The 24,254-nt window shown below is 44.4% G+C and overlaps 2 protein-coding genes across 2 annotated transcripts in view; one reads left to right on the forward strand and one right to left on the reverse strand.

Annotated features, from left to right (window-relative positions):
• LOC119056344 (nuclear envelope pore membrane protein POM 121C-like) overlaps window positions 1-2,872 on the forward strand; it is a 37,843-nt gene extending 34,971 nt beyond the window's left edge. Inside the window, exon 13 of the mRNA XM_037154733.2 lies at window positions 650-2,872. Within this exon, the coding sequence (XP_037010628.2) occupies window positions 650-747 (98 nt within the window). The 3' untranslated portion in view covers window positions 748-2,872. The remainder of the gene's footprint in view (window positions 1-649) is intronic.
• On the reverse strand, window positions 2,866-18,823 carry NSUN5 (NOP2/Sun RNA methyltransferase 5). Its single transcript, XM_037154734.2, has 11 exons — window positions 18,704-18,823; window positions 18,495-18,617; window positions 17,835-18,009; window positions 17,635-17,743; window positions 4,631-4,769; window positions 4,423-4,538; window positions 3,923-4,101; window positions 3,515-3,725; window positions 3,299-3,439; window positions 3,119-3,230; window positions 2,866-3,009 (listed from the first exon to the last, which is right to left on the reverse strand). The coding sequence occupies exons 1-10, from the start codon at window positions 18,794-18,796 to the stop codon at window positions 3,122-3,124; spliced, it is 1,395 nt and encodes a 464-aa protein (XP_037010629.2). The 5' UTR covers window positions 18,797-18,823; the 3' UTR covers window positions 2,866-3,009; window positions 3,119-3,121.
• Window positions 18,824-24,254: the final 5,431 nt, after the last annotated feature.

Consider the following 24,254-nt stretch of genomic DNA (forward strand, 5'->3'; position numbering starts at 1 on the left):
GTAAGCTTGGCAAGTTCTTTGTTGCCAGAGTGGCCTAGCTTATTCCTCTCTGGAGAGGGGCTGGGCTGGGCTGGGCTGGCAGGTTTCTGGTTCTCTGGGGCCTTCTGGGGAACATCAGGCTCATCAGCACCAGAAAAATGTCAGTCAGTCTAGCACAACCCAGGTTTGGAGTTGGCAGCAGGGAGCAGAGGAGCCTTTAGGGGCAGAATGTCCCTAATCACTGGAAAGCCAGCTAAAAATGCCTTTCTGGGGCCCTGGCTGGTGTAGCTCAGTGGATTGAGCACAGGCTGCGAACCAGAGGGTCACGGTTTGATTCCCAGTCAGGGCATATGCCTGGGTTGTGGGCCCCGTCCCCAGTGGGGGCCATGTGAGAGGCAAACACACATTGATATTTCTCTGCCTTTCTCCTTCCCTTCCCCTCTAAAAATAAAAAAATTTAAAAAAATAATAAAAATGCCTTTCTGGGCCTCTCACAGACTATCTGTGATTCTGCGGTTTTGCATTTTCAATAGGCCCCTCCCCCAAAGCAATTGACACAGCTTGGGAAGCCCTATGAGTTCTGTTGGCCTAACCTTCCAGAGATTAGGGCACCCAAAGAACTGTTCTCAGGTAGCAGCTGCACTGATCAGATTTTGTTGAATTTTTCCAGGATCGGCGGCCCCTTCATTTTCCATTGGTGCAGGATCCAAGACCCCAGGGGCTCGACAGCGACTGCAGGCCCGAAGGCAACACACCCGAAAGAAATAGACTCTGTCCCTTGCCTCCATTCCCCCCACCCCTTGCCCCAATGTGGACCTTGGCACCTTGCTAGGGAAGAGCCTCTAACCCATAGTTCCATAAAGCAAACCTACCCCAGACCTCTGGCTTCAGCTACAAGAGGTAGTAGCAGCCCTGGGGGCCATTTCCCTCTTAGAGGAAGCAGAAGCCTCAGGCCTCTTGGGGGAGGGAGTGGCAGGGCAGAAGCCTGATACCTTTACTTGAACAATTCCACTGTTGAGGCTAGAGAGAACTGAAGAAACATCTGTACATACTGTTCACTTAACTTCCCTGACTTGTTTAGTGTATGAGCTTAGTCAGGTGGCCTCCCTTCCGCTTTTTCCCCACAGAGCCATCTTTGCTGGAGAGTGCCAGGTAGAGCCCTGACCACCTGCCTCTCTGGTGTGCATTTGATGGGATTGGGGGAAATGGATCATCCCTAAAGCTTTACCTTGCTTGGCTTAGCTATAAAAAGTGGTTCTCTGATCCCTTTAGGGGACTGTTTCCCCATTTCTTGCTGCTTTGTCCTTTGACTGGTTCCTTGCAGGATCTCTTGCTTTTTAAATGATCTTGAATCAAGCTTTGCCTTGAAGACTCCAGTGGATGCTGCTCCTGCTGTTTCACTTCCTCCTGCCAAGTCTGAGTCAGTGTTTTGTCCCCAGCCCTGCCAGTTTGGCCCCTAAAAGCTTGGTGGCTCAAGACTGTTAGCCTGGCAGATCCAGGGGTGATCCCTCACTCCAGGGAGGGAATCTCTTGGAGCAGGCAGGATGCCCACCGCTGCTTTCAGCTGCCTCCTTGTGCACCACCCCCGCTGGCCTCATTGGGCACGTCGGCCTCTCCGGGATTGTATGTTTAAAAACCTTGTCCTGTGTTACTTTGTCTGATGCTCATGTCTATTGCTCTTTGAATCGAGTTTGGAGGAAGAATTGAATTGTATGAGTGGCGGCATGTTGGTAGTGCCGGACTTAACTGTTTCAAGTTTCTGGGACTTAGCTAATTGAATGTGGAAAGTAGCACCACTTTACGGCTATAAGTGCCAACTCCTGGATTTTCAAATGGTGTTTTGACTATGGGCTGGCAGCCCAGGAGGATAGGGCCAAGGGGAAGCAAAGACCTCTTCCCTCTGCTGTTTCTCTCTCCTCCCCACCTGACCTCACGGGAGGTTAGCTCACCCCTAGTGTATGTTAGAAAATCCTAAATTAATGAACCACACTCTAAATTCTTAGCCAACCCCCCTCCCCCAAGCCTCCAACCCTTCTGTTCTTCCTTTGTTTCCAAATCACATACCCCAGGCCTAAGAGCCTCGCTGCCGTGCCCATCCTCTTTGGGAGAAGTATGAATGTGTGTGTCTAAATTAAAAGAAAAAATATTTAAACATTTTTTAACGAAATAAAAATTTATTTTTGTATTTAAGCTAAATTGCCTTTTAAATTCCTTCAAGCTTGGTTCATTGAGGTGGTTAAGTATAAATGCTGTTGACTAGGAATTAGCTGTATAGTTAAGTTATGCCTGTGTGAAGAAGAGGCTCCAGTGCCATCCCAGGCAGCTTTCCTGAGGGACTAGAGCTCTTTCTGGACACATTATGTAAAATGTAATTCTTATTTTATAAATAATGTGACTTAGATGTACCCAGTCCCCTCCCCCTTTTGTGACTGAGTTTTGAATGTTCTGTGGCAGGGGACTGGCTGTTGCTCCCACCCCAAGAACTACTTAAGTAGCTCTGTCGCTACTTAACTGTCCGTGGAGCTGAGGAGGGGGCCTGAACCTCCAGTCCCAAACACCTCCTAGAATTGGAAGGGTGGGGTGTGGGGCACGGGCCTAGAAATCAAGCTTCTACCTACACCTCACGTAAGGTAGACCCTCTTAGTTTTAGTGCTCTAAGCTAGTTTACCTCAGTTCCACAGGCAGGGCCATTGGTCCAGGAAGCCCCTGAAGAGGGCGCCCTGGCACAGCCTGAGTGTGAGTGTGAGTGTGTATGTGTACACATATGTGCACTGGGACTTTCCATTACAGATACAGACTTAATTCCTGTGAGTCTAGTTGGAATTTTTAGTATGAATGTGAGGTTTTCCCCCTTGCTTATGTCATTAAGAATAAAATACTGTGATCTATCGTAGACCATGTCCTGCCTTTTTATTTTTGTGGGTCGCACTTCTCTCACCAGCAAGAATGTGGCCCAGGGAAGGGACTCAAAAGGATGAGGAGATCCACTCTATCATTCCAGCTGGGGAAGCAGGATTATCAGTGTCTGTCCTATAGCAACAAAAAACAAAACCTTTCAAAAACAAAACTGCTGCCTGGGGCTGAGGGGGAACCAATGTCTTCCTTTCCTCCCACCCAAGAGGCCAAAATCTTTGAGCACCTGCTAGGGGAGCATGCTAGGGGCAGCTGCCGCTTTTCGCCGCCTCTTCTTTCTCTTTGTAACAGAGCTGGGTCTGAGTTCTGGTGCCGATACTTCAGCCTGTGAGACTGAGCTAGAAGAAAAGTACATGTTAGATGTGTCCCAATCTTCCAGCATCTTCCCAGCGAGCTCCCTGCTCACCTTGACACCTCTACCCGTTCAAGTACAGCAATGAAGAAGCCACCAGTGAGCGTGGTCTCAGGAGAGGCCCGGAGGCAGTGTTCAGCCCCTGGAAAAGTGTTAAGGCCTCGGTGGGGCCAGGAGGGCAGGACAGGAGTGAGCCTGTGGAGAAGAAATAGCAGACTTCTATGTAAAGAAAGTCATCCCCACCCCAAGACCCTGGTGGAAACCTACTACCTGAAGGTTCCTGAGCTCTGCTGCAGGGCATCCCATACCACATCTTCATTCTCCTCTTGACAAACAGAACACGTGGAGTAGACCAAGCGCTGCAGGGAGGGGAAAGTGAGCGCATGGCGCAAAGCTCGCTGCTGGAATGCTGCCAGGGCGCGTAAGCGTTCTTTACTGGGTGTGCCTGTCCCAGGTTCCTCCAGCTGTCTGGTCAACATACCTAGGGAAAAGAGTGGTTTAATTACAAATTGTTTTATTTTAGGCTGAAATTCCCACTTTATAAATTAAAACATTTGCCTACGATCACAAGACGATTTGAGTCAGAACTAAACCCAAGACCCAAATGAACTACCCATTTTGCTCTAAGGCCGCTCCGAATCTACGGCTGCCCTAGGCCGCTATTTCTCCCCATCTCACCAGAGCCGCTACAAGAAGGATCCAGCAAAATGTACTGGACCTGACGATAACGCTGGTCTGAGGGTGAGACTGTCAGGAAGTCCTCCTCGGCTAGCTGGCAGCAAGAGACTCCAGCCCGGGCCAGCAGAGTAGCCATAGATGCCAACCGCTTGGCATCCAGGTCGAAGGCAAAGATCTTCCTAGGGACAGAGTTGAGATTAACTGACTTCATATGTATCTAATAGACCACAGGTCTGACATACAAACATATATATGAAGTGAGGACATACGGAAGGTAATACTTAAACAGCCTTTGAGGACTAAGGAATTCACATCTCACACCTGCAACCCACTAGGAAGCTTAGCTTGGAGCTATATGGGAACTGTCCCAGGTCCAGAAAGAAATACTAAATAAAAGTCTTCCTTTGGGCCTTGAGACCCATCAGAAAAACAAGTCCCTTACTTTTCACCAGCTACAGGATCAGACCCCACACCCTCCTCTGTCTAACCGTGGCACTCACCCTTGGTTCTTCAGAAGAGCAGCCAAGTGACTGGTCTTATTGCCTGGAGCAGCACAGGCATCAATGACATGGGAGCCCGGGGGTGGAGCCAGCAGCATGGCTGGGAGACAGCTAGCCTGGCAAGGCAGAGCACAGTGGCTGGGTGAACACAAACTCCCCAAGCTGGTCACTCCCACCCATCCTTCCCTTTTCCACCCACCTTCCCTACCTTGTCTTGTAAGATGAGGTGACCAGCTTGGTACAGTGGATGGTCATGCAGGTCTGTTTGGGCAGGGAACACAAGCAGCTCAGGCAACAAGGGATCCAGAAGAAAACGCTTCCCTTTGAGGGCCCTTAGATCCTCCAGGCTGTCAGGGAATAAGAGCCACTCATTCAACAGTTTCTGCATTCTTCCATGCCGGGCACTAGGCTGGACATTTTACATGTTACCTTACATGTTAACTAACCATCAGGCAACAAATGTTTAAGGTTGCTATGAAGAAATAAACAGGATGATAGTGTGAGTTCTTAGACCAGACTCTGGTTTCAGGGCCCTCCTTCAGCCATTCACCAGCGGTGGGAGCAAGAGCAAGTACCTTTATCTCAGCCTGTCTGCACTTCTGGAAAATGGTAGCTGTGAGAGTTAGAGGGGTTAATGTGTGCAAAATACTTGGGAAAATATATGGCACAAATTAGGCACTCAATAAATGTTAGCTGTTACTGCTAAAACATAACCTCAAGGAGAGCTCTGGGGGTGATTGGCCAGTGAAGGGAGTGGTCCAGGGGAGATGAGCTGACTCCTGATGGATAATTCAGTAACATGAGGAGCTGGGATGAAAACTATATTCCGTAAACCAGGATGTCGAACATTTTCACCAGGGGCCACATCAGCCTTGAGGGTACCTTCAAAAGGCCAAATGTAATTTGAACTCCTTAACAGTTAAGGAATAGTTACAGCTATACAGTCCTCAAATTATTTCAGCTCTTTGAAGGCAATCATGAGGCTGATGTGGCCCCCAGTGAAAATGAGTATGACACCCCTACCCTAAACTCTACAAAGGAGCGCTGTCTATTCCACCTGACCCACATAGAAATAGGCCTGGAGAATAGTGTCTCAGTTCAGAAAGGTATCAAATAGCAGAGCTGGAATTCAAACACATACACAGCCGTTCTCTACCACCCTGGTCTCTAAGCAACATACTAGAGGCCAAAAGGGGAACACCTAAAACAGATCGGGGGGAAAGGGAGGAGGCACAGGTGGCTTCCCAGAGCTGTCAATGGATAGAGCAGGAGGAAGGAGTGCATCCAGGGAAGAGGTGGGGAAGAGCAGGAACTGTTGGGGGGACGACAGGTGCAGAGAGCCCCAGGGCAGATGGGCCTGGAGAGGAAGCAGGGAGCACACCACCTTGGAGAGCCAAGAGAAGGTTTTCAGCAGGGGAGTAACGCATCAGCTATGGTTTCAGATCTTTCTGTAGCCAACCACATTAGGAGATTCTGCCACCAATCATGGTAGGAAATGATGAGTGCCTAAACCTAGGTAATGTCCAGGAGGACAAAAAGAAAGGAACAGGTTTGAGAAAGATGCTGAAGGCAGAGGAGTGAATGACTTGATGGAGAGGAGGAAAGCATCTAGGATTACTCAGTTTCTGATTTGACCAAATGGGTGCACAAGTTTATCTGGCAGGTTAAAACAGGGGATGCAGAAGGTGGAAAGGTCAGGGATGCAAGGATGGTTCAAGTTAATCAATGTGATACATCACATTAACAAAATGAAGGATAAAAATAACTCAATAGATGCAGCAAAAGCATTCGACAAGATTCAACATCCATTTATGACAAAAACTCTATACAAAATTGGTATAGAGGGAACATATCTCAACATAATAAAGGCCACACAGGACAAGCCCACAACAGTATCATACTCAATGCTGAGAAGCTGAAAGCTTTTCCTCTAAAATCAGGAACAACACAAGGGCCACTTTTATTCAACACAGTATTAGAAGTCCTAGCCAGAGCAATAGGCAAGAAAAGAAATAAAGGGGATGCTGGGAAGATGGCGACGGAGTAAGATGGAGCTGATACTAGCTCCTGTACTCATGGGTGAAAATCCTGGCAGATCTACAGAGAAACAGCACAATAAACCATCAGTTACCCAGCATTTATGAAATTAAAAGACCAGAGATTGTGACCGACACTGAAACACCAGACGGCGGCAGAGTCAGCTACTGGAGCTGGGTCTCACACGGCCCCTGTGCTGCCGCCAGAGCAACACGCCTGGGAGCCGGGGAGTCAGGTACGGAAGCCGGACACTCCAAGCCCCTGTGACGGTCCTGGGAGACAGAGGAGTCAGGAACCGGAGCGGGGACACCCTTGTGCCGATGCCATAGCTACCGGCCTGGGCAACGGAAGGGTCAGTTGCAGGAGCTGGGACACCAAAGGCCCCTGTGACGCCGCCATAGAGACAGGCCTGGACCCTGAGGAGCCAGCTACGGGAGCCGGGACGTTCGCGCACTGCCATAGCAACGGGACTGGACGCCAGGGAGTCAGGTACGGAAGCCGGGACTCTCCAAACCCCTGTGACGCAGCAGAGGAGCCAGCTACGGGAGCCGGGAAGCTCTCAAATCCTGTGCCGCTGCCATAGCGACAGGACTGGACGCCGGGGAGTCAGGTACGGAAGCCTGGACACTCCAAACCCCTGAGACAGCCCAGGGTGGCAGAGGATCCCTCTACGGGAACTGGGACTGTTTCAGCCCCTGTTCTGCTGCCATAGCGAAGGGACTGGACACTGGGGAATCAGGTACGGGAGTTGGGACTTTCTAAGCCTCTGTGCCACTGCCACAGAGACAGGACTAGACGCCGGGGAGTCAGGTACGGAAACCGGGACACTCCAAGCCCCTGTGACGGCCCTGGGCGGCAGAGAGAGCCAGATACGGGAGCCGGGACATTCCCAGCCTCTGTGCCACTGCCGTAGTAACGGGCCTGGGTGCTTGAGGAGGCGGCTACTAGAGCCAGGACATTCAGCAGTGGTAGGGGACCAACGCAGGGACCAGCACGAGGACCAGCGTGAGTGCAGGAGGAGACTAAGAACATCAAGAAACTTCAAGGAGTCTGCACCACTGAACTTCACAAGGATCATACCACAGAAGTTTACACCATAAAACCAGTGTTTCAGAACAGATCAATTTTGGAAGCAGAGACTAACAAGAAGAGTCTCAAACAATGGGAAGACAAAGAAACAATCCCCAAATGAAAGAAAAAGCAGAAACTTCAGAAAGAATGTTAGATGAAATAGACGCTGATCAACTATCAGACAGTGAATTCAAAGCACTGGTTATTACGAAGTTCAAAGAGCTCACAGTGAACTACCAGAAACTACAGGGGAACTATAATGATCTCTCTGCAAACTACAGCAACATCAAAAAGGAAATGGAAACTATCAGCAAGAGACAAGAGGAAATGAAGAACACAATTTCCGAATTGAAGTACACAGTAGAAAGTTTCCAAAGTAGGATAGATGAAGCGGAGGATAGGATTAGTGAGTTGGAGGACAAGGTAGAAAGCATCTCACAGAAAGAGCAAGAAAATGAAAAGAGGCTCAGAAAGAATGAAGAGGGATTAAGAGAAATGCAAGACAATATGAAACGTAATAATATCCGAATAATAGGAATACCAGAAGGAGAAGAAGAAGAACAAGGGATAGAAAACGTATTTGAACGAGTAATGAGAGAAAATTTTCCTAATTTGATAAGAGAAAAAGTCTCACAAATCCAGGAATCACAGAGACTCCCAACCAAGAGGAACCCAAGGAGGCCCACTTCAAGACACATCATCATCAAAATGGCAAAATTCCAAGACAAAGAGAGAATCTTAAAGGCAGCAAGGGAGAAAAAAGAAATAACATACAAGGGAGCCCCAATAAGGTTAGCTACCGACTTCTCGATGGAAACACTTCAAGCAAGAAGAGAATGGCAAGAAATATTTCAAGTAATGAGAACCAGAGGCCTACAACCAAGGCTACTTTACCCAGCAAGGCTCTCAATCAAGATAGATGGCCAAATAAAGAGCTTCCAAGACAAAAGAAGTCTAAAAGAATATGCCTCCACCAAACCAGCTCTACAAGAAATACTAAAAGGACTGCTTTAAGGGAAGGAAGGATAAGAGGGAGACAGAGAGGAACACAGGTACAAAAATGGCAATGAATAAGTACCTATCAATAATAACCTTAAACGTAAATGGATTAAATTCTCCAATCAAAAGACACAGAATAGCTCAATGGATAAGAAAGCATGACCCACACATATGCTGCCTACAAGAGACTCACCTCAGGACAAAAGACCATCACAGACTAAAAGTGAAAGGCTGGAAACAAGTTTTCCAAGCAAACGGACAAGAAAAAAAAGCTGGGGTAGCAATTCTCATATCAGACAAAATAGACTTCAAAAAAAAGGCTATAAAGAGAGACCCAGAAGGTCATTTCATTATACTCAAGGGAAGAATCCACCAAGAAGACATCAACATTGTAAACATATATGCACCAAACATAGGGGCACCCAAATATATCAAGAAAATCTTAGAGGACTTCAAGAAAGATATTGACAGCAACACAATCATAGTAGGGGATTTGAACACCCCACTATCAAAAATGGACAGATCTTCCAAACAAATTATCAACAAAGATATTGTGGCATTAAACAACACCCTAAATGAAATGGACTTAACTGATATATATAGAGCCCTTCATCCCAAAGAAGCTAAATACACATTCTTTTCAAATGCACATGGAACATTTTCAAAGATAGACCACATGATAGGACACAAAACGAGCCTCAAAAAATTCAAGAAAATTGAAATCATACCAAGCATCTTCTCTGACCACAAGGGACTGAAATTAGAAACTGACCCCAAAGAAAAAAACCCCAAACACCCAAAAACATGGAGAATGAATGGTATGCTATTAAACAACGAATGGGTCAAGAATGAAATTAGGGAAGAAATCAAAAAGTTTTTGGAAACAAATGAAAATGATCTCACAACAACCCAAAACTTATGGGACACAGCGAAGGCAGTCCTGAGAGGGAAGTTTATAGCAATACAGGCCTACCTAAAGAAAATAGAAACATTTCAAACAAACAACCTAACCCTACGCCTGCAAGAACTCGAGGAACAACAACAAAGACAGCCCAGAGCAAGCAGAAGGAAGGAAATAACCAAGATTAGAGCAGAATTAAATGACATAGAAACTAAAAGCACAATTTTACGGATCAATGAATCCAGGAGTTGGTTCTTTGAGAAGATAAACAAAATAGACAAGCATTTAAGTAGGCTCATCAAGAAAAGAAGAGAGAGGACACAAATAAACACAATCAGAAATGAAAAAGGAGAGATTACAACTGATACCACAGAAATAGAAGAGATTGTAAGAAATTACTATGAAGAACTGTATGCCAAGAAATTTGAAAACCTAGGGGAAATGGACACATTTCTAGAAAAATACAATCTTCCAAAACTCAGTGAAAAAGAAGCAGAAAATCTAAATACACCAATAACAGCAAAAGAAATTGAAGCAGTAATCAAAAAAACTCCCATCACACAAAAGCCCCGGACCAGATGGTTTCACAGGAGAATTCGACAAAGCATTTAAGGAAGAGCTAACCCCTATTCTCCACAGACTATTTCAAAAAATCCAGAAGGATGGAAAACTCCCAAATTCTTTTTATGAAGCCAGCATCATCTTAATTCCAAAACCAGATAGAGACACAACAAAGAAAGAAAATTTCAGGCCAATATCGCTGATGAACATAGATGCTAAAATCCTCAACAAAATATTGGCAAATCGCATCCAACAATATATCAAAAAGATCATACACCATGATCAAGTAGGATTCATCCCAGGGATGCAAGGATGGTTCAATATTCGCAAATCAGTAAATGTAATACATCACATAAACAAAAGCAAAGACAAAAATCACATGATCATATCAATAGATGCGGAAAAAGCTTTCGATAAGGTACAACACCCATTTATGATAAAAACACTCAGCAAAGTGGGAATACAGGGAGCATTTCTCAAAATAATAAAGGCCATATATGAGAGACCTACAGCCAATATCATACTCAATGGGAAAAAACTAAAAGCTTTTCCACTAAGATCAGGAACAAGACAAGGTTGTCCACTTTCACCACTTCTATTCAATATAGTATTGGAAGTTTTAGCCACAGCGATCAGGCAAGAAAAGGAAATAAAAGGCATCCAAATAGGAAAGGAGGAAGCAAAACTGTCACTGTTTGCAGATGACACGATAGTGTACATGGAAAATGCTATAGACTCTACCCCAAAACTGCTCAAACTAATTAATGAGTTTGGCAAAACAGCTGGTTACAAAGTCAATATCCAGAAATCAAAGGCATTTTTGTATACCAACAGTGAATCAGCAGAAGCAGAAATAAAGAGAAAAATCCCATTTGATATAGCAAAAAGAAAAATAAAATATCTGGGCATAAACCTAACTAAGGAGGTAAAAAACCTGTATGCAGAAAACTACACAGCCCTGAAGAACGAAATCAAGGAAGACACAAACAAATGGAAACATATACCTTGTTCATGGATTGGAAGAATTAACATCATCAAAATGTCCATACTACCCAAAGCAATATACAGATTCAATGCAATACCTATTAAAGTACCAATGGCATATTTCACAGACATAGAACAAACACTTCGAAAATTTATATGGAACCATAAACGAGCCCGAATAGCAGCTGCTCTTTTGAGAAAGAAGAACAAAGTAGGGGGGATCACAATACCTGATATTAAACTGTATTACAAGGCCACTGTAATCAAAACAGCCTGGTACTGGCATAAAAACAGGCACATAGACCAATGGAACAGAACAGAGAGCCCAGAAATCAACCCAACTCTCTACAGTCAATTAATATTCGACAAAGGGGGCAGTAACATAAAATGGAGTAAAGATAGCCTCTTCAACAAATGGTGTTGGGAGAACTGGACAGCTACATGCAAAAAAATGAAACTTGAGCACAGACTTACACCATACACCAAAATAAATTCAAGGTGGATAAAAGACTTAAATGTAAGTCATAACACCATTAAAGTCCTAGAGGAGAACATTGGCAAGAAAATCTCAGATATTTCACGCAGCAACTTCTTTACTGATATGTCCCCTAGAGTAAGGAATGTAAAGGAAAGAATAAACAAATGGGATCTCATCAAAATAAAAAGCTTCTGCATGGCTAAAGAAAACAGTATTAAATTAGCAAGACAACCAACTGTATGGGAAAACATATTTGCCAATGATACCTCAGACAAAGGTTTAATCTCTAAAATATACAAAGAACTTACACGACTCCACTCTAAGAAGACACCCAACCCAATTAGAAAATGGGAAAAGGACTTGAGCAAACACTTCTCCAAGGAGGACATACAGAACATTCAGAGACACATGAAGAGATGCTCAATATCATTAGCTATCAGAGAGATGCAAATTAAAACCACAATGAGATACCACTTCACACCAGTCAGGATGGCTATCATAAACAAAGCAACAAACAACAAATGTTGGAGGGGTTGTGGGGAAAAGGGGTCCTTAGTTCACTGTTGGTGGGAGTGCAGACTGGTACAACCATTATGGAAAACAGTATGGAATTTTCTCAGAAAAATAAAAATCGACCTGCCTTTTGACCCAGCAATTCCACTGCTGGGATTATATCCTAAGAATCCTAAAACATCAATATCAAAGAACCTATGCACCACAATGTTCATAGCAGCACAATTTACAATAGCCAAGAGTTGGAAGCAACCTAGGTGCCCATCAGTAAATGAATGGATCCAAAAATTGTGGTACATATACACAATGGAATTCTATGCTGCAGAGAGAAAGAAGGAGCTCCTACCCTTTGCAACAACATGGATGGAACTGGAAAGCATTATGCTGAGTGAAATAAGCCAGGGGTTGAAAGACAAATACCATATGATCTCACCTTTAACAGGAAGCTAAACAACAAAACAAACAAACAAGCAGAAAAAAAAACAAACAAAAAACAAAGACACTGAAATAGAGAACAAGGGATAGTGACCAGAGGGGGAGAAGGAAGGGAAGTTAAGGGGAAAATGGGGGAGGGATTTGGAGGAACAAATAGGAAGGACACAGGGACGAGAACTAAGGGGGGTGGAAATGGGAGGGAGGTGGGGAGCAAGGGGCGGGGGAGGCTGGGATGGGAAAAATAGACAAAAAACTGTACCTGAAAAATAACTAAATAAAATTAAAAAAAAAGAAAATCACTCATACTACCATGATAAAAATGTATTAGTATGTGTGCACATGTGTGTTAGTGCTTCTCTGTGTGTGTAGAATTTAACATTTGTTGGATTGAAATATAAATAACCTCATAAAGGTAGATTAATATCTTCAAAAAAAAATAAATAAAGGCATCTAAATTGGAAAGGAAGAAGTAAAACTGTCATTATTTGCAAGTGACATGTATAGAGAAAACCCTCAAAACTCTACCAAAATACTCTTAGAATTAGTAAACAAAATCAGTGAAGTTGCAGAATACAAATCAACACACAAAAATATGCTGCATTTCAATACACTAGTAATGAACTATCAGAAATTTAAAAAGAAGCCCATTTACAACTGCCTCAAAAAGAATAAAACACCTCAGAATAAATTAAGAATAAACGAAGGCGGTGAAAGACCTGTACACTGAAAACTATGTAAGATATTAATGAAAGAAACTGAGGATACCAATAAATGGAAAGATATCCCATGCTCATGGAATGGAAGAATACTGTTGCAATGTCCATGTTACCCAAGGCAATCTCAATGCAACACCCATCAAAATTCCAATGGCAGCCTGGGCTGATGTGGCTCAGTGCATTGAGCAAGGGCCTGCGAACCACAGGATTGCAGTTCAATTCCCAGTCAGGGCACATGCCTGGGTTGCAGGTCAGTTCCCAGCGGGGGACCCACAAGAGGCAACCATACACTGATATTCTCTCCCTCTCTCCTTCCCTTCCCCTCTAAAGATAAATAAATAAAATCTTTTAAAAAATTCCAATGGCATTTTTCACAGACATAGAACAAATAATCCTAAAGTTTGTATAGAATCACAAAACACCCAAATAGCCAAAGCAATCTTCAGAAAGAACAAATCTGGAGGCATCACATTCCCTGATTTCACAAGATATCACGAGGCTGCAGTAATCAAAACAGTATGGTACTAGCATTAAAACTGACATATAGATCGATGAAACAGTACAGAGAGCTCAGAAATAAATCCACATGTATATGATCAATTTATGAAAAGAGAATCAAGAATATACAATGAGGAAAGAATAGTTTTTAATAAATGGTGTTGGGAAAACTGGACCACTCCCTTCTACCAAATACAAAAATCAACTCAAAATGGTTTAAAGACTTGAAGGTAAAACCAGAAACCAGAAACCTCCTAGAAGAAAACACAGTGGTAAGCTCTCTGACATACATCTTAGTAAAGACTCTTTGGATTCAACATCAAAAGCAAGTAGGACCAGACTAAACTAAAAAGCTGCACAGCAAGGGGAACCATCAACAAAATGAAGAGGCAACCTACTGAATGGGAGAAGGTATGTGCGAGTCATATATCTGATGAGGGATTAATATCCAAAATATATAAGGAATTCATAAAATTCAAGAGCAAAACAACAATCCAATTAAAAACTGAGGAGAGGACCTGAATAGACATTTCCCCAAGAAGACATACAGATAGCCAACAGGTACATTAAAAGAAAAACATTGCTAATCATCAGAGAAATGCACGTCAAAATCATGATGAGGTATCACCTCACACCTGTTAGAATGGGTATTATCAAAATGACAAGAAATAACAAGTACTGGCAAGGATGTGGAGAAAAGGGAATTCTTGTGTGCACCATTGGTGGGAATGTAAATTCCATGTGGGAAACCAAGTATGGAGATCTTAAAATTTTAAAAATAGAACTATCATATGATCCAGCAATTCCATTTCTGGGTGTTTACCTAAAGAAAATGAAAACACTAATTCAAAAAGATACATGCACCCCCATGTTCACTGCAGCCTTATTTACAATGGCCAAGACAGGGAAACGACCTAAGTGTCCATCAGTGGACGAGTAAACAGAGAAATTGTCACTCACACACACACAGGAATATTATTCAGTCATAAAAAATAATGGTATCTTGCCATTTTTGACAACATGGATGGACCTTGAGGGCAAAGTCAGATAGAGAAAGACAAGTATCATATGATCTCATTTATATGTGGAATCTTTAAACCAAATACAAAAAACAGAGCTCATAGATACAAAGAACACATCTGTGGTGGGGGGAGCGGTGGGGCAAAATGGGTGAAGAGAGTAAAAAGATACAAATTTCCAATTATTAAATAAGTCATGAGGATACAATGCAGTACGGTAACTATAGTTAATAATGCTGCATTACATACTCAAAAGTGGCTAAAAGAACAAATCTTAAAAGCTCTCATCAGAAGTAAAAAAAATTTTACACATGTATGGTGGCAGATGTTTAAACTAAACTTACTGTAGTGATCACTTTAAAATATGTATGAATATCAAATCAGAAGATGGAGGCATAGGTGGATGTGCCAGGCCTTCTCACACAACCAAGTTTAGAGACAACTAAATATTAGCAACAGAAAACACAGCCAGAACATGGAAAATTGAACTTTTCAGAAGTCTGCTAACAACAAATTCTTCAGCCTGACAGGTAAGGGGCGAAACCAGCGGCTGGTGAAGCGGGGTTGCACAGGAGGACTCGGTCAGACGGACTCAGGCACACGGAATCCAGACGCGTGAAATCCAGGCGCAGGGTTGGACCTAGTGAGCTACCGAGCGAGCGAGCGACCGAGGGGTAGACAGCGGGGGACCGGGGCTGCGTGTCGACTGTGGTCGAGCATTTGTGTGGAAGTGGACAGGCAAGGGAGTAGGCGGTTGGACCGGGCCGGTGGGTCCCCGCAGCAAGCGGCAGTGGAGGGCGCCGCCATTTCCCCACTCTGACCCTACCTCCACATACAGCGTCATAACCCAGCGACTCTGAGTGGCCTGGCCCAGGTGAACCACCTAAGGCGCTGATCCTCACCCAGCGGCTCCAAGCAGCAGAGGGAGTCGCCATTTCCCCGCTCTGACCACGCCCCCACATACAGCGTCACAACCCAACGACCTCGGAGTCCAAGGCGCCGCTTCTCACACTTAAAGAGCCAGAACAGACCAAAAATGGCGCAAGATCTCAAAGCCCCAGAGCCCATAGATCTAAGCGATGAAGAAATAGCAAAACTCTCAGACGCACAGTTTAAAACACTGGTCATCAGGATCCTCACAGTACTGGTTGATTATAGCCACAAATTAGACAAATATATGAAGGCTAAACTAATGAAAATGAATGGAATTGCACAGGACACCAATAGCAAGGAAAAGGAAACTGGGACTCAAATCAATGGAGTGGACCAGAAGAAAGCAAATAATGGCCAAACAGAAAAGAGTCAAGAAGCAAGAATTCAAAAAAATGAGAGTCTTAGGAACCTTCAGGACATCTTTAAACGCTCCAACATCCGAATTATAGGGGTACCAGAAGGGGGAAAGGCACAGCCACCAGTGGAAAACTTATTTGAACAAATAATAAAGGAGAATTTCCCCAATCTGGCAAAGGAAATAGACTTCCAGGAAATCCAGGAAGCTCAGAGAGTCCCAAAGAAGTTGGACCCAAGAAGAAATGCACCAAGGCACATCATAATTACATTAGCCAAAATTAAAATGAAGGAGAGAATCCTAGAAGCAGCAAGAGCTAAGGGGACAGTCACCTACAAAGGAGTCCCCATCAGACTGTCAGCGGATTTCTCAAAAGAGACCTTACAGGCAAGAAGGGGCTAGAAAGAGGTATTCCAAGTCATGAAATCCAAAGACCTACAACCAAGATTGCTCTATCCAGCCAAACTTTCATTTAGAATGGAAGGACAGATAAAGTGCTTCTCAGATAAGATCAAATTCAAGGAGTTCATCATCACAAAACCCTTATTATATGAAATGTTAAAGGGACTTATCTAAGCCCTGGCTGGTGTAGCTCAGTGGATTGAGCACGGGCCTGCAAATCAAAGGATCGCGGTTCGATTCCCAGTCAGGGCATATACCTGGGTTGCAGGCTGGTTCCCTGCAGGCCAGTTCCCAGCAGGGGATGCACAAAAGGCAACCATACACTGATGTTTCTCTCCCTCTCTCCTTCCCTTCCCCTTTAAAGATAAATAAATAAAATCTTTAAAAAAAAAAAAAAAGGGACTTATCTAAGAAAAAGAAGTTGAAGAAACATGAACAGTTAAAGGACAACAAACTCACAGTTATTAACAACCACACCTAAAACAAAAGCAAACTAAAAGGACAGCTAGATCAGGAGTGGAAACATAGAAATGAAGATCTCAAGGAGGGTTATCAACAGGGGAGTGGGAGGAGGAGAAGGGGGGAGAAGGTACAGAAAATAAGTAGCATAGACAGTAGATAGAAAATAGATGGGGGGGCAAGAATAGTATGGGAAATATAGAATCTAAAGGACTTGAGACACATGGTCATAAACTAAAGGGGGGTAATGGTGGGGATGGGGGGTAGGGTGGAGGGGAATGAAAGGGGGAATAGAACAACTGTAACAGCATAATCAATAAAAAAATTTTAAAAAATCAAATCATTTCATTGTACCCCTGAAACTAACATGTTATATGTCAATTATACCTCAATTTAAAAAAGGAATGCTGCAATATAATCCAATAACCCGTTTAGGTACATTTTTAAAAGAATTACTTTCAAATCTTGAATTTTGAATAAACATGACTGAACAACAGTCTGACGCAGGCTCCGAATGTGGTGTCTGCACATCACTGCTCTGAACCTGCAACTATGAGTCCAAGACAGAAGTCCAGACTGGGAGACAAGATCGTCAGGTGAGAATTAGAAGGCAGAGCCAGAGAAGAAATTGAGGGGTAGATACATTAGAAGAATGTCCATGGGACGCCCAGAACAATAAATGTTTAGGGAATGGAGGAAGACAGGCCTTGGAAGGGGATGGAGAGACCGCTGTAAAACAGGAAGAAGGCCTGAGTGCAGTCACAACCATGCCTCCTCTCTTCTCATCCACTTCCCCAGTTCCCCCAAGAACTTCCCTCGATTAGGGCACCTGGGCAGGGCTCTAAGCTCACCTGGAAGCCCGACCCTGGTAGGAGAAACCTTGTCTTTTGAAATAATCAATTGCATCATCACAGCAGGTCTTGAGAGTGTTCACCCGCACAAATCGAGGCACCTGGGAGGCTAGGAAGCAATCAGACGTGAGTGGGCAGAAACATGGTCCTTTCCCTTGAGGGTCTGGTGACTCTACCCCCACCCCCACAACTCAGCTCACCTGGGCCAGGCCCGCATCCCACTTCCAACAAATCCTCATTCCTGCTCACACCTCGATGAACCTTCAGCCGGGCCAACTCGGCCTTCAGCCTTGCCTGGTGCCGGTCCAGCAGAGGCTTCCACCTGCCCCCTCGCCTACTAAAGCCTCTTCCCAGCAACAACTCATACACCAGCACCTGGAGATGGAGAGACCAAGAGAGAGAAAAAAAAACAAAAACCTAAGCATTAGTGCCTTCAAACTCCATAATGTTGGAACTGCAAGGGCTAAACAGGCCACCTCTCCAGACAATAACAGGTAAAAGTGCGACATATTGTCCAAATGCACACAAAGTTAATAGCAGACACAGGCTTTGAACCTGATGTTTCACTTCCCCAGTCCTGAACCCTTTCCACCAGCAGAGTTCAAGATCTGAACCCTCCACCTCGTCAATATCACCCTTTGTGTTACCTAAAGGGTCCCTGCCGCTGCTAGTTGGAACTTCTGTTCTTATTTAACCTTCACAAAAAGCTCGAAATTAAAGCAATTTCATCCCACCACATTTCACAACTCAGAAAGGGGCTCGCATCCTCATTTCAGAGGACTTACTCGAATTACACCGGCTAGACCTCACGTTACTGGGACTCACAGCGGGGCCTCGTCCAACCCTACCCCAAGGGTCACCTTGGCCAGGTGGGGCCGCAACTTCTTCTCTGCGCGGAGGAGGCCGGCGCTGGCGATCACGGTGTCCAGCACGGAGGAGTAGCGCTGCGTCTCGCAGACCAGCGCGTACAGCTGCTTCACGTTCTGCACGTGGCCAAAGTGACATAAACTGAGGCGGGGGCCCGGCTGAGGCTAGCCCCACACCCGGCCCCAACCGCGAATCCCGCTACCTGGAAACTGCTACCGTACACCAGCCCCTTAATGGAGCCCTGGTGGCTCTCAACGCCTGCCAGCACAGCCGCTGCCGCCGCGTACAGAGCCATTCTCCGCTCCCCTACGCCTTCCCGTCACGGTAGTGACGCGCGCTCTGTCTTGCGCAGCCGCGGCCCAGACTTCCGGGGTCAAAAGGCACGGCGGTGCGAAACCCGGAAGCGCCAGTGCCCGTTCGAATCTCCCAAGGGAAGTGTTCGCATTAATGTCGGAGCGAGGGGGTGGTCGAAGCTAGGAACACAATTCTCCACTTCTTAATAGGACTTCACTTTTTTCTTTCAATTTTTGCACATCTGAGAGGCAAATATTGGGATTTGAGGGCTGTTTTAATTTCATATGTCATTGAGGTTGAATACCTTCACTTGTATATTGGTCATTTATTTGTATTCTGTTATGGTAATATTTTAATGTCTTTCGCTCACTCACACTATATTTCTCTTTGTATGCTTTGTATATTGACATTGTACACTGTTAAGGTATTGCCATTTTCCCCGCTTATTCTTGCTTTTTTTTTTATTTTTGAAAGATTTTATTTATTTTTAGAGATGGAAAGGGAGGGAGAGAACTATCATTGTGTGGTTATCTCTCATGTGGCCCCCACTGGGGACCTGGCTTGTAACCCAGGCACGTTCCCTGACTGGCAATTGAACTGGTGACCCATTGGTTCACAGCCCATGCTCAACCCACTGAGAGATACCAGGCAGGGCTTATGTGATTAATAGTTGCTTTGCAGAGAATGGTGATTTCACTTTTTTAATCTTTTATGATTTCTGCCATTGGAGTCATATTTGGGAACCCTGTCACACTTTACAATATAATGATCACTATAGCTTCATTTTTTCAGTTAAATCTTCAATCCGTTTAGAATTCAGTTTGGCACATGATGTGAGCAAGGGCTCTAACTTTGTTTCCAGTGGCCAGATTTTCATGTATTCGTTCTAATGATTCATTTATAGGAGTGTTTCCCCAGCCTGACCCCTGGGACAGCAGGGGTATATGGCATTTGTCTCTGTGTCTGCAGCACCCGTGTGATTACTGGTACATATTGAATAAACCCATGTGTATTTCAGGTGTTCAACTAGAAGGGCCTCTGTGGAAAGCAGTATTTCAGTCTGTGTAGTCTAACGTTAACAGCACATTGTCAGCCTTTTGAATAGAAAGGTTGACTCTAATCTACCCTGAAGTTGCTGACTTGTTTAAAGATCTGACCAACTCCTGTAGCTCTTGATTATTTCATAAGTGATCTTTTATTCTTTTTTTAATTCCTCACCCAAAAATGTGTTTATTGATATTCTGAGAGAGAGAGAGAGAGAAAGAAAAAAACATTGACGGGTTGCCTTCTGTAGACACCCCAACCAGGGATCAAACCCGCACCCTAGGTACGTGCACAGACCAGGAATCCAACTCACGCCCTTGTGGTGCACAGGATGACGCTCTAACCTGCAGAGCCACCCAGTCAGGACCTTATGTGCTCTTTAAGTGGAACCCCTCCTCACCTCCTCACATTGAATCCCATCATCTATTTTTTATTTTCTTCATGGCACCCATCACATATATGACTGTGATTTATTCTGTCTCCCCAGTCAGCTCTGTGAGGACAAACCCTCGTCTGTCTGAGCACTCAGCTATCTTTACTTCCTAGACCAGTGTTTCTCACAATAAGGACCTAATAAATGTATGTTGAGTAAGTGAAGAGATGAGTGAATGCGGCACAAATTGATGTGGTGCTGGACAGCCAGTTGTGCCGGGAGGTGACCCGTCCTGAAACAATCCCCCCTCCTTCAGCGGAGTAGGTAACAGGTGCACTAATATAGACACAAATCCACAATTTATCCAGATGAGGACTTTTAAAAAATTGTTTTTAGAGGGAGGGAGAGAAAGAAAGAAAGAAACATCAATGTGAGAGAGAAATATTGATGGGTTGCCTCCTGTACATGCCCTGACCAGGGATCGAACCCACAACCTTTTGGCTACAGGACAACACTCCCAACAACTAAGTCACACCAGCCAGAGCCCAATGTCTTTTCTATCCCAGAATCTCATCTAAGATTCCATATTACATTCAGTTGTCATGTCTCCAGGCTCCTCTTAGCTGTGACAGTTTCTCAGGCTTTGTTATTGATGACCTCGATTGTTTTGAGGAGCCCTGGTCAGTGTTTTATAGACTGTTCCTCATGGAATTTGACTGATGTTTTTCTCATGACTAGATGAGGGTTATGAGTTTTGGGGAGAAAGACCACACCTAAAAGTGCCATTCTTTTTGTTTGTTTGTTTGTTTACGATTTTATTTAGCTTTTCTAGAGGGGAAGGGAAGGAGAGAGGGGGAGAAATATCAATGTATGGTTGCCTCTTGTGGGTCCCCTGCTGGGAACTGGCTTGCAACTCAGGCATGTGCCCTGACTGGGAATCGAACTGCGATCCTTTGGTTCGCAGGCCCACGCTCAATCCACTGAGCTATACCAGCCAGGGCAAAAAGTGCCATTCTTATCACATCATATCAAGGGCACATAGTGTCAGTGTGACATTAGTGTTGATGTTGACCTTGATCACCTGGCCAAGGTAGTTTGTCACGTTTCTACACCGTGAAGCAGCTTATGCCTTTGTCCTCCCTGGAAAGAAGTCACCGTGCACAGCCCACCCTAAGGAGCGGGGAGTTATGCTCCCACCCCTTAAGGATGGAGTAGCTACATAACCTACCTGGAATTCTGCACAGGTTTGTCTCTTCTGCCTCATTTTTTAATTGATCATTTTTATATCAGTATGGGTTCATGGATGTTTATTTTATACTTTGGGTCCTACTCTAGTACTACTTTATTTTGTTGCTCAAATTGTTCCTGTTTTGGCCACTTGGAGTGCTTTCAGTTGGCTCCTATGTCCCTTTGATAGGCTCCTATTATTATAAGGTTTTTTGTGTGTTTATTTGTTTTTGAGAACTTCTTGCCCTCTGGCACTACAAGATACTCAAAGCTCATCTAAAAAAAAAGCTCATTTTGTGTTATTTTCTGATCTAGTCCTAAAATCAACCATTTCTTCGGGGACTCCTGGTTCCTTTTATTAGAGACTGGTATTAGAAACCAAGATCTGGGCATGAGGTGACCTGCTTCTTTTAACTTTTTGATTGTGATAATTAGAAAACTTAAACTTATATGTGTGCCTCATATATTTCTATTGGTAGCACTGTTTTAGCATCTCCTCTAACCTAAAAATACCTTCTCTTAATTCCGCCTTTTCTCAAACTCATGGCCCAGACTCTTCTTTCCTTCACCATCAGACTTTTAAAAAGGAGACTCAGCAGTCACTGCCCCTACTTCTTCATCACATGCTGTTACTTAACTCCCTGCAATGCGTCTGCTACCCCACTCCACTGAGGTGACTCCCTCTAAGGCCACCAAGAATTTTCCAGCCCTGGCTGGTATAGCTCAGGATTGGGAGCAGGCTGCAAACCAAAGGATCGTTGGTTCGATTCCCAGTCATGGCACATTCCTGGGTTGCAGGCCAGGTCCCCAGTGGGGGCTACACAAGAGGCAACCACACACCAATGTTTCTCTCCCTCTCTTTAAAAAAAAAAATTCCCAATATTCCTCAGGCCTTTCCTGCCGAATCTGCAGTTTTGTTGTATTGCTGCACACACTGTCTTTGTTGCAACGCTTCGGCTTCCATGGCCTCTCCTGCTGGCATACGCTCCCGTTTCTCTCACCATTTCAGAGTTTTCTTGGCAGCCTTCTCTAAGCTGCTTCTTAAGTTCTGGTATTCCATCCTCTTACCTCCTTTCCATCATTCTGATATTTTTTCCTGGGCAGATTTGCCTACCCCAACACTGTCACTACTACTGAACAAATCTAATGTACACTAAAGTAGCATCAGGATCTTGTCTTCCTGGTCCAGCCCCTACCGTCAGGTCCAGCTCCAGCCCCAATATCCCTCTGTGTACCTAAACCCCGAAGGCTCTTCTCTGCTTGCATTCCACTTCTTTCTGCTTAAATGCTAACTCCACATGAAGAATTAACTTCTTTTTCCTCTGCCTTCCCCATATTGGATGTGTATCAGTTAACATCTTTTGGTTGCAGGCTCCGAGTCCAAGATGGTGGCATGGGAAGACCCTGAACTAACCTTCTCCCAGATACATATTGAATTTGTACTTATAGGCAGAGCAGTTACCCCTAAAGTAGAACTGAGGCCTGACTTAACAGCTTCTGCACAACAAACAAGAGAGGGAGACAATACAGGAATAGGTCTCCCTAAAGCGTGCTCCAGCTCTAGCTTCCAGGACTTGCCCCCAGGACTTCCCTCAGCTTGCACCACCCCTAGCTACAGCTCCTGCCCAGCTGTGGCTTCTCCCCTAGACTTCCTACAGACCAAACCCACTTTAGCTATAGCCCCAGCTTAGCTGGGGATGCCTACAGCTCGCTCCAGCTTTAGTTCCTGGTCCCATTGTGGCTTGCCCCTGGGACTACCCAAGGCCTGACCCTAATCCAGCTACAGTTCTGTGCTCTCCTCTCCCCCCGCCTCTGCCCCAGGACTCCTCGTGGCCCATGCACATTCCGGCTGGCCTGCCAAAGACACCTGGCACAAACAGTGGACAAATGGGCAGCTCCTACACAAGGTCACTCCTTCAAGACTGGGAGAGGTTGCTCTTTCACCTAATTTATAGCAACAGACACAGAGAGACAGCCAAAATGACCAGACAGAAAAAATATATTCTAAACAGAAGACCAGAACAAAAACCCAGAAAAAGAACAAAATGAAAGACAAACAATCTTATCAGATACAGAGTTCAAAACACTGGTTATAAGTATGCTCAATGATCTCAGTGAGAACTTCAACAAAGAGGAAGCATAAAAAAAGAACCAATCATAGACGAAGGATGTAGTGACTGAAATGAAGATATTAGATGGAATCAACAGCAGACTAGATGAAGCAGAGGATCCAATCAGCAATTTGGAAAACAAGGTAGCAGAAAACACCCGATTGGAACAGCAAAAAGAAAAAAGCAATTAAAAAAATGAGGATAGTTTAAGGGACTGCTGAACAACAACAGAGTAGCAACATTGAAATCATAGGGGGACCAGAAGAAGAAGAGAGAAAGATAGAAAACCTATTTAGAGACATGATAGCAGAAAACTTCCCCAACCTGGTGAAGGAAACAGACACGCAGGTCCAGGAAGCCCAGAGGGGCCCACACAAGGGGAGCCCACAGAGCCTGCGCCAAGGCACAGTCGGAGTAAAAATGCCAAAGGTTAAGTCAACAGGGTTTTTCTTTACCTTCACCGTTGGAAACAGAAAGAAATAAACATATCAAATGGGTAACAACCATATTAAAAGTGGAAAAAAAAGAATCCAAGTAGCTTTTAGCTCCTCTTAGTCTGAAGATAAAAGGACCAAAAGAACTGCAAAGAAACCTTAAATTTGTCTTATTAAAAGGTTTATTAATAGCAGTGCAGGTGTAGTAATTCTGAAACAAGTTGGTGTGTATTGTAGAACTGAGCAAAGGAGTAAATATACTGATTTTGT

This window comes from Artibeus jamaicensis, unplaced genomic scaffold (genome assembly GCF_021234435.1).
Source record: "Artibeus jamaicensis isolate MK-2021 breed Jamaican fruit bat unplaced genomic scaffold, CSHL_Jam_final contig_1582, whole genome shotgun sequence".
Lineage (NCBI taxonomy): Eukaryota > Metazoa > Chordata > Mammalia > Chiroptera > Phyllostomidae > Artibeus > Artibeus jamaicensis.